Source organism: Chiloscyllium plagiosum, chromosome 31 (genome assembly GCF_004010195.1).
Source record: "Chiloscyllium plagiosum isolate BGI_BamShark_2017 chromosome 31, ASM401019v2, whole genome shotgun sequence".
Taxonomy (NCBI): domain Eukaryota; kingdom Metazoa; phylum Chordata; class Chondrichthyes; order Orectolobiformes; family Hemiscylliidae; genus Chiloscyllium; species Chiloscyllium plagiosum.
The window spans coordinates 5,888,535-5,899,611 of NC_057740.1; the positions used below are offsets into that span (position 1 = coordinate 5,888,535).

Genomic DNA, 11,077 nt, shown 5'->3' on the forward strand with positions numbered 1-11,077 from the left:
TAACTTTTTTTTTTAAGAGTCTAAACCGTTCCACTTTTACATGAATATATACGGTATATCTCTTTGGATCTGCCTTTTATTTGTGTTTTTGTTACTACTAATTTGTAAATTTTTTAGTAATTTATAAAATCCCTTGTTGGTTGAGGAAAGCTTGGTAAACTTGTCTCCTTTTTAAAACCTGTTTGATTTAGGTCTAGGAGAAGGTATCCATAAGGGAATCTCTCATTGAACTTTGAACTTTGCAGCGAACCGAGGGACTGTTGAAAAGCCAAGCGGAGCCTGATTGGTCTCCACCTGGTGAGGTTACCCAGTTCAGTGATTCCATCTGGAACTCTAACAAACTGAAGAAACTTACCTGGGGGCTGACTTCAACAACACTATTCACTGATGAACAAATTAACATCAACAGCTCTTTGCAAGACCTCACTGTTCTAATAAGAACAAAACAGTGGGTAATGACCTTAAGAGCAAAAAGGACTGAGTTGATGGGCTTTAGGTGACAGAGTCATAGAGATTTACAGCACAGAAACAGACCCTTTGGTCCAACTGTTCCATGCCAAACAGATCTCCTAATCTAATCCCATCTGCCAATACTTAGCCCAAATCTCTCTCAACCCTTCCTTTTCTTACACCCATCGAGATGCCTTTTAAATGCCAAAATGTTGTAATTGTACCAGCCTCCACTACCTTCTCCTGCAGCTCATTCCATACATTCATCACCCTATGCGTGGAAAAGTTGGCCTTTAGTCCCTTTTATATCTTTCTCTGAGTCACTTGTTTGATTTAGTGGTGCCCAATACTTGGGTAGATTTCCTTTTGGTGGCATTGGCCTACAGTGCCCTATGATTGGAGGCATAAAACAGAGGTAAACAAATCTCTTGACTGTTCCCTGATTGTTTGTACAGTGATAGGTGAATGACAGACTGTTTTATAGCGTTTTCCATTCCACCTGGGTCATTTACGGGACATTTGACAATAAACCTCCACACTCCCCAAACTGTCATACGTCCCTTTCTGGGAAGAATAGCACACCAGAGGGTGAATGAAGAACAGTGAACCCTCAGCACAGAGACCGTTTCCATACAAACAGAGGAAACGCCCCAACAACTTGATCATGGTTGATCTTCAACCTCAAATTCACTATTCCACCTGTATCCATATTTCCCTAAGAGATCAGAAGCCTTGCATGTTCTCACTTTTTGGCCATCATCCACCCTTTAGGGTAGAGAATTCAAAATATCCACAATCGGTTCAGCAAAGAAATTTCTCCTCATCTTCATCCTGAGATCTTGCCCCTTGTTCTAGATTCTCCAATTGAAATCATTTCTACCAATCCAAACCCTTGTATACTTCATTGGCATTGTTCTATTTCTCTCAAGTAAAAGCTCTGTCTTCTTAGATCTAATGAAGTGAACCTTTTGTGTACTGCCCCCAGTGCAAGATCAAAACTGACTTTGTTACATGTACTTTACAGTAAGAATTCAATAAGATGCATTGAAAAGCTTTCATTGGTTGACATGACATGATGCCATTTTGAATAACTTACGAATAAGGAAAATAAAAGTTATATCTTGAAAAAAGTCCAACAGTCCTGAGCCAGCTCATCACTAAACGGTGCACAGTACTCCAGCAGTGGTCTCACCAAAGTTCTGTACAAGCGTGGAGGCTGAGGGGTGACCTTTATAGAGGTTTATAAAATCATGAAGGGCATAGATAGGATAAATAGACATTGTCTCCTCCCTGGGTGGGAGAGTCCAGAACTAGAGTGCATAGGTTTACGGTGAGCGGGGAAAGATATAAGAGAGACCTAAAAGGCAACTTGAGGAAATGGTGGAGGCTGGTACAATCGCAACATTTTAAAAGGCATCTGGATGGGTATATGAATAGGAAGGGTTTGGAGGGATATGGGCTGGGTGCTGGCAGGTGGGACTAGATTGGGTTGGGATATCTGGTTGGCATGGACGGTTTGAACCAAAGGGTCTGTTTCCATGCTATACATCTATATGACTCGAATTGTAGCAAGACTTCCTAGTCCTTGTGCTTGAGATATTGTCCAATAATGTTTGTTCAGTAACAGCAATGTTGACATGTGAAAGACTAAATGCTTCTAATGCAATTCATGGAGTGAAGAAACTCATAACAATCAAAACAAGACGTTATGAGATGTTTTCCTGATTTTTTTTTCTTCCCCACCCCCAGGAAAGCCATGATGATGTTCCTGCTGTTTCTGGGGACTTTGCAGATTGTGGCTGTTACTGCTTCGCCTTTGTTGGTTGATCCACTGTTGACTGAAGGCTGGGAGAAATGGAAGGTGCTACATCAGAAACAGTACACCGAGGTGAGTGACCAGAACAGTAAGCTTCCCCAGGGTGGCTCAGAAGATGCTGCTCTGGTGATAATGTCACTGGAGCAATAATCTAGAGCAGGGCTGGCGAACCTCTTGTCACAGGATTGTGTAGGGAGCACATTTTAAAAAAAAATCTTTGTTTCCCTGGAGATTGTGACTAAATTTCAGAAAGATAAGGGGGCTGCAACTGTGAACATGGATTACTTATTGAGAAACCTCAAAAATAATACATTGATAATTTAAATGAGTAATTAATTGACACTTCTGGATGGTAGTTTCTATCAGCCAGTTTTTTTGCCTTTTTGGTTCAATAAGTAGAACTAGAGCGAGGTAAAGAAAGATTCAGCCCTAATTTGTGGTGTAAGGGCAGGGCATGGTGACTGGACTGGGTTAGGTGTAACGAGTGCTCTCTTTGGTTCAGCTCTGATCGTTGCGCGCTCTCTGCTGGCCCCAGCAGATTTTACATGGAAGTGAATTTGGGAAGTGAGTTGGCTGTCATCCTGATCTTTCCCTCGTTCTTTTTCTTTTGCCTCTCTCTCTGTGTCTCTGTCTCTCTCTCTCTCTCTCTCTCTGTCGCAGTCTCTCTGTCTCTCTCTGTGTTTGTCTCGCTCTCTGTGTCTGTGTGTGTGTCTCCCTCTCTCTATATGTGTCGCGCTCTCGCTCTATCTTTGTGTGTGTATCTCTAAACTCTATCTAAAGAAAGAAAAAAGTTACTGGGAGCACGACAGCAATCTGAATATCATTTCATCCTTCTCCCTGTCAAGTCCCTTCTCCATCATCTGAGTCTCGCCTTCCCCTGTGAAGTGATGCTGTCACTCTCGCTCCTCCCTTCTTGTGGGTAAATTACCACAAGTGACCTTTTTAATTCGGCTACTTAGCATAAAATCTCTCAGACAATCAAACATTGAAACAACTATTTAAACATTATTGCACGTAACAACCAAAATAAGATCTCGCAAGTAAACAAGTGAAGCTTCACAACCTGACTTGGCTATTAACTAATTAATAGTGGAATTTGGCTACAATTCCAACCATCTGTGTCTGTGGATGTGTCCAGTTTCAATCATTGTGCAGTGTTGTTCTTTGAAGTTTTTTGCTGCTGAAGAGTCCTGGAGTTGAATTCTTTATAACTTTTTGTCTTTCAAGGTTGTGGTGTGACACTATGGATGATCCTTTAGGTTCTTTCATCCACGATATTTCAAGATGGCGGAGATGGTGTTTGGTTCCTCACTGCAGAGCTTGGCTGGGTATGGGCTCATGGGGCAGGTCCAGCCACATCCACACTGCTTCAGCATTGTCTTTCCAGCTCCGGTCACGTTTTTCTTTTGTTTTTGTGCCCTGGAGCTGCCTCCTGATGTCCTCCCGCAGGAGGATGTGGCACTGTGTATCTCCATTCCATGACTCCCATCTTGGGTGGTGGCATTGGCTGTGTTTGTGTGTTAACCGTCTAGCAATAATACCACTTGGCCATCACTTCCCTGTATTCCTTGCCCCTGACCTGCTCTTGTAGCCACTGTCTTTTTGTGGCAGGTTCAGTAGAGTTTTTGGTCAATGGTGACTTCCAAGGATGTTGATAGCGGACGATTCAGTGATGGTATCACCATTGAACATCAAGGGGTGGTGATTAGATTGTCTCTTGTTGGCGATGGTCATTGCCTGGCATTTGTGTGGCACAAATGGTACTTGCCACTTGTAAGCCCAAGCCTCGGTATTGTTCAGATCTTGTTGCATTTCAACATGGACTTCTTCGGTGTCTGAGGAGTTGAGTGGTGTTGAACATTCATTGGCGAACATCCCCACCTCTCACCTTTTGATGGAGGGGTGGCCATTGATGAAGCAGCTGAGGATGGGTGGAGGGCACTACCCTGAGGAACTGCTGCAGAGATGTCCTGGAGCTGAGGTCACTGACCTCCAACAATTGTAAACCTTTTCCTATGTGTCAGATTCCAACATTCTGGTCACCACACAGTGGGAAAGCTGTGATTGCAATAGTGCAGTGGAAATCCACCAGGATGTTGCCTGAGACTGAGCAGCTTAGCAATGAAGAGAGACTGGATAAGCTCTAGTTGTTTTCTTTAGTGTAGCGAAGGCTGAGAGGGGCCTGATTAGAGGTGTATAACATTGTGAGGGGCAGAGTCGAAAGCAGCCATTCCCCTTATTGGTTGTTCCAACTAACAAGGGGTGTAATTTTAAGGTGAAGGGTAGGAGGTTCAGAGAGGATTTGAGGAAAATCTTTTTCACCTTTCAAACTGACTGAAGTCATCAATTTTGTAACTATTTTTTTCCTCAGAATGAAGAAGGTGTTCGGAGAATGGTGTGGGAGAAAAACTTTAGATTTATTGAAAATCACAACTTGGAGTACTCGCTGGGTAAACACAGCTTTAATCTTAAAATGAACCACTTTGGAGACATGGTAAGTGAGAATGTATTAAGCTGGGAAAGGCTTTGAGTAGATTAAAATCCTTAGTGTGGAAGCAGGCCATTCAGCCCATCAAGTCCACACCTACCCTATCCGCACAGATCCATACCCTCAGCCTTATCCCTGCATTTCCCATAGCTAGCACACCCTGCCTGGACACAACAGGTAATTTGGCATGACCAATTCACCTAATCTGCACATCTTTGGTCTGGGGGAGGAAATCAGAGCAAACTCGCACAAAAATGTGGAGAACATGCAAAGTGCACACAGTTAGCCAAGGGTAGAATTGAACCTGGATCCCTGGTGTTGTGAGGTAGCAGTACTCACCACTGATCCACCATTCCTCCCTCTCCTTTAGCATTATGAAATATTGAGGTAAAAAATCTGATGGGGAAAATAATCTGCAGCAGACTATGGGAGTGATTAGTGAACAGCAGACAGAATTAGAGCTGTAGCAAAGTACTTCCTCAGAATATTGGTGCCCATCTAAACCTGATGTTAAATCCCAGAAATAGAAAGGTTTGGACCTGGTGACTTGTGAAAAGTTTTTAAAATTTGAAACCCGTTTCAATTTTGGGTTTAATTGGTTTGTCATCAGAATGGGATGGGGGAGGCTGAGCAACCAAATAAGTGTGTTCTTTAAGTCTTCTGATACTTTTAATGAATTTAAAAAAGTTAAGTTGCCACAGTCTTACCAGACCATAGGGGCCATGTTCTCATCAGAGAGAGATGACTGGTGGTGTTTTAAACTGAGGGTCATCATGCCTGAGACGAGGGGAGAGGTTGAGAAGGAGAGTCCTTTGTGGTAACCTCAGCTGGTGTGGGAATTGAACCCACTGTTGGCATCACACTGCATTGCAAACCAGCCATCCAAGCTAAACTGACCCCCATATGTATGTTATAGATACATAATATGTTAAAAAATGTAAAAATTATAATTGTTACATGACTCTCATTTAATCAAGTTTCCATATTTAACTTTGGTCTAGGTCATGGGAAGTTCAGCAACTAAAGAGAGGCAAGGATTTATCTTTTGATAAGTTGACTGCCTTCTTCGGATTGCTTGTGGGCCAAGAGGGTCAGGCATGCTTTTTCCCTCCCTGCACTCCTAGAATGGAAGACTGGGCCCTTTTCAAAGCCTTGGAGAGGGCACAGAAGAAGTTGACTAGATTGGTACCGGGGATGTGGGCAGTGAAGAGACAGGAGAAGCTGGAGTTGCTCCCCTTTTAGAGGGGAATATATTTAGACGAGGTATTTATGAAGAGTGAGTATCGAAAAACTGTTTCCAGTAGCAGAAAAGTCCAAAATCCAAGGGACATAGAATCTCTGCATCATGTTACCTTAAATCCGAGTTATGACTTGGGATGCAATTCCTGAGTTGAGTGTTGGAAACCAATTTTCACGAAGGAACCTGGACAGATGCTGGAAGGGGAAAGCTTTATAGGCCAGGAGTTTGGGCCAAACTGGACCACTCTGCCAAAGACAGGGCGCAAACTGTATAGTCTCCTTGGGTAAAGTTTTACAGTTCCCCCATTGGTGCAGACAGTGAGGGGTGGGGTTTGATCCTCAATTATTATATGGTTGTGGGACTGTGATTGGTCAGGATGGGAGTCCTGCCCACCTTTTGGATGATGGGGTCGGGAATGCTCCTATGTTCTGAAGTAGCGCTTCAGGACTGTTTGGATTTCACAGTAATTTCACACTTTTGTTTTCTTGTTGCTTCATGGAGGGCTGGGGATGTTCTCCCAGCAGCTCGCAAAATGGGTTTTCCTGAGGACGTTTTGGGAACTCTTAACTCCGATTTTGGTTCTTTCTGTCGATTTGACGCTGACCCCTTTCTGGGGGATCTTGTCATCTTTCAGACCTTGGAGGAGTTCAATGAGCAGATGAATGGATTCCGGCACTTTAAACCCAGGAACTCGTCCAGACCACTTTCAAGGATCCCTGAGCTGGCTGAGATTCCCAAGAGTGTCGACTGGCGAGATGAGGGATATGTCACTCCAGTGAAGAACCAGGTACAAAAGAGTTTCATTTGAAGAATAAATTGGAGAACTGATTCCTTATCAATGGTAGGCAGAAGTGTGGCTGCACGGACAATTTGGATCGACCTGTTTTACGCGTTCCTGATCTTCAGTTTATTTTTAGTGACTTCAGTCTGATGGTGTTTAGGAAGGTCTACCCGGGTTACAATCCAAAATATGTGAATAGAGTGGCTTTATTTAAGGGAAAATGGACAAGACTGCCAAGGTAAAGGAAATAGGATGCTGCAATGGTAAATTTATAGAAGAGATGGGTGGAGATTTGATTCCAGCATAAATATTCGCTTGGACTAGTTGGGCTATTTCTGGTGCCATATATCCAACAGAATCTTCTGGTAAGTGTGGAGTCCTGCTGAAGGAAGTAATGCAAGCCCCACCTTTTAGTTTTAATGCTGACATTCCACTTGTACCGGAACGTGCATCAGTTCGTAGTGACAGTGAGGACAAGTGCTGAGCTGGGGAGCTTGAACAGTTGTGCTGGGACCTCCCACCAGCAGGTGGTGATGGTGAGGGAGTGCAACTGGAGCAGTCAAACTGACTGACTGTCTGGGGAGGGGGGAGAAAAGATGTCTTTGGGGGAAACAAGGCCTTGTGAGAAGAAGGTGCAGACAGGATAAAGGATTTCTTAGCCCAATGTAAACCACAGGCTTCATTCCCTGTACATTCTGTAAATACTTCCTTGTATAACCTTCATTTTCTTTAATATTTGTAATGACCTGATGCTCTTGGAATAAAGAATCCTTAATTTATGATCTTTGGGATTTGTTTGGTTCAAATCTCACTGTGCATATGGAACATCAGACTCCATATAATTAGGGGAATGATACAATTGATGAAAGGAAGGAGCTATGCGTAGATTGACAGAGATTTGAGCATTTGATTAATAAATCAGGACATAAACTCATTGGGTTTTGCTGCCAAAATCCTACAATTGAGGCCTAATTTTCATGAAAGAGATGGGAAGTAGAGTCAAGAGATGATCCATGTTTGTTATGGGTGTCCTATCCTCCGTATATTCACAGGGAGATTGGATCAGGCCTGCTGGTTCACCAGGTATGATTCTGAGGAGGATCGTATAAGACGGGAGTGTGATGGAGAAGTTCTTGAAATGGATGTGAAAATAATGAACTTGTAGAGCACATTTCATTCCAAAGTAAAACTGAGCCCTGAAAACAACTGACGTCTTTTAAACCAGGTAGAACTTGTTGGCTATGAGATACTTGATTGGGGTGTGGTGCTGGAAAGACACAGCCAGTCAGGCAGCATCCGAGGAGCAGGAGAATTGACGCTTAAGCCTTTTATCAGGATTCCTGATGAAGTGCTTATGCCCGAAATGTCAATTCTTCTGCTCCTCGGATGCTGCCTGACTGGCTGTGCTTTTCCATCACCATCCTCTTGACTCTGATCTCCAGCATCTACAGTCCTCACTTTTTTACTGCCAGATACTTGATTGGCCCAGGTTAATGACTCCAATCAGAAAGTCCAGGCCGACCAACATAACCAGTTCAGGCAACTGACTCTGAACTGGCTGGCTACAGCTCAGTACTAGCAAATAAAGGGTGACTTGGTGAGTGGGTTACTGTCCTCTGTGCAGTTATTTCGTCCCCTCCATTGGTTATTCAGTTGTACCAATGAAGATAATTTATTCAGTAACCACATGAAATACAGATAATCATTTGATAACCCCTTTTAAAACTGTCAATCCGACTGTGTACAGAAGGCTGCTTTTGAGTTGTGTTTCATCAAATTTTGTATATGCATTCTGCCACTCATTATGAGTTCAGCTGTTTAAAATATCTCCAAGTACTTAGCCCAATGAAACTCATTATTTTTTCCAATTTCAAAACAAATGGTTTGTCAGTCAAGAGTGCAGGAGCAGATAGCTGTACTACTTTGGTTTAAGTTAAAAATCACACAACACCAGGTTGTAGTCCAACAGGTTTATTTGGAATTACAAGCTTTCGGAGCACTGCTGTTTTGTCAGGGAGCTAGTTGTTAGAAATGCTCCAAAAGCTTGTACTTCAAATAAACCTGTTGGACTGTAGCCTGGTGTTGTGTGATTTTTAACTATGCCAATCCCAGTCCAACACCTCCACATCATAGCTACTTTGGTTCAGATAGGAGAAAGTGAGGACTGCAGTTGCTGGAGTACCAGAGTTGAAAAATGTGGTGCTGGAAAAACACAGCAGGCCAGGCAGCATCCGAGGAGCAGGAGAATCGACGTTTCGGGCTTATGGATGCTGCCTGGCCTGCTGTGTTTTTCCAGCACCACATTTTTCTACTTTGATTTAGCCTTTGGTATGAGGCTCCCGTGACATTCACGGCTCCTCTTCCTAACAGTGCCTACAAATGAGATGGGTCCAACTCTGTCAACATTATGGAACTTCCCACAGTGGTGTGGAGAAGGGCAGGAGCACTACTTGTAGGCTGGCACCTGAACCTTAATACCAGATTGACAGAAAATCCTGGACTTGAATCCCAACACACCTTCCTCCCCACCATTTGATAGACTTTCCTCAGCCAATGCACTGACAATCTGGGCCAAGACCAGTACAACAGTGAGACCACAGGTTATTGAATCTTTCCGAGTTCTGGTCACCTTGTTAAAGGAAGGATATTGTTAAGCCAGAGAGGGTTCAGAAAAGATTTACCAGGATATTGCTGGGAATGGAGGGTTTGATTTGTAAGGGGAGGCTGGATAGGGAGAATGTTGAACATTGACCATGTGGTATTATATAGATTAGATTACTGACAGTGTGGAAACAGGCCCTTCAGCCCAACAAGTCCACACCGGCCCACAACCCCTACATTTTACCCCTTCACCTAACACTATGGGCAATTTAGCATAGCCAATTCACCTAACCTGCACATTTTTGGACTGTGGGAGGAAACCGGAGCACCCGGAGGAAACCCACGCAGACACGGGGAGAATGTGCAAACTCCACACAGTCAGTCACCTGAGGCAGGAATTGAACCCCAGTCTCTGGCGCTGCGAGGCAACAGTGCTAACCACTGTGCCGCCCATAATAGGCTGGGACTTTTTTCACTGGAGGTTAAGGGATGATCTTAGAGGTTTATAAAATCATGAGGGGGGTGACTGGCAGGTATCTCTTCCCTAGGGTGGGGGATTTAAAGACTAAGGGACATATTCTTAAGGTGAGAGGAGAAAGACTTTAAAAAGGACCTGAAGGGCAAGGGTTTTTTTTTGAGTGGTTCGTGTGTGGAATGAACTTCCCGAGGAAGTGGTGGATGTGGGGACAATCACAGTGTCTAAAAGACATTTAGATATGTTCAGGAATAAGAAGTGTTTGGAGGGATATGGGCCAAGTGCAGGCAGGTGGGACTAGTTTAGTTTGCGAGCATGGTCTGCTTAGACCAAAGGGTCATACAACGTGGAAACAGAGCATATGAATCTCTAACTCTGTCTTTTTTGTTTAATGGGAGAGTTTTAGATTGAGGAACAAGAAACCCATTGGTTGCATGTCCGTGATGCTATCCTCAAAATGGCTCATTTTCTGGATGACACCTGATTTGGTCGCAAACCTAATGGCAAGGTTTTGAAACAGCGACGGCCAAGTGATGTTTAAACTGTGGTGGATTTTGTAATAAAATGGAAAGTTTCTCCTCTTCTGAAGCTGTGAAATTGTGTGTGTTTTCAGGGTAGCTGTGGCTCATGCTGGGCTTTCAGTTCAACGGGAGCATTGGAGGGACAGACCTTTAAAAAGACAGGAAAGCTCATCCCACTGAGTGAGCAGAACCTGGTGGATTGCTCAGGACCACAGGGGAATCAAGGCTGTGGTGGTGGATGGATGGAAAATGCCTTCTTATATGTACATGAAAACAACGGGATTGATTCTGAGACTGGATACCCATACACCGGCCAAGTGAGTAAATCCATTTCTTTTTGACTCCGCTGGATTAATCTTACAATGATTGTCTCGTTGTATATTACAGATACTATTTGTTTTATTGACACTTGAATAAGTTCTTTGTAGGTCCAGCAATATTCATAAGTGGTTGGGTTGTTGCTATGGGTTAGATGCTGCCCTTCAACCCTTTGTAACCATAGGTTCAAATCCAGCCCAGACTAATATATTGGTGTGAGATGAGGCAGGAGGATTACTTTAATTGACCACTGTCAGCTAAACTACCTATTTTTGAGTCGAGCCCCGATGGAGAGGGCACTTGGGCCTACACATTCCAAGTGTTTTGGTTAATTTTGGGGAAAGGTGACTACAGATACAACTTGGCAAAATGTGCCTGAGCAACTAG

The 11,077-nt window shown here is 43.6% G+C and overlaps 1 protein-coding gene across 1 annotated transcript in view; it reads left to right on the forward strand.

The window, feature by feature from the left end:
* LOC122565541 (cysteine proteinase 4-like) overlaps positions 1–11,077 on the forward strand; it is a 90,745-nt gene that overhangs the window by 15,336 nt on the left and 64,332 nt on the right. The window contains exons 4-7 of the mRNA XM_043721596.1: positions 2,200–2,338; positions 4,638–4,760; positions 6,629–6,781; positions 10,465–10,693. Of these exons, the coding sequence (XP_043577531.1) occupies positions 2,200–2,338; positions 4,638–4,760; positions 6,629–6,781; positions 10,465–10,693 (644 nt within the window). The remainder of the gene's footprint in view (positions 1–2,199; positions 2,339–4,637; positions 4,761–6,628; positions 6,782–10,464; positions 10,694–11,077) is intronic.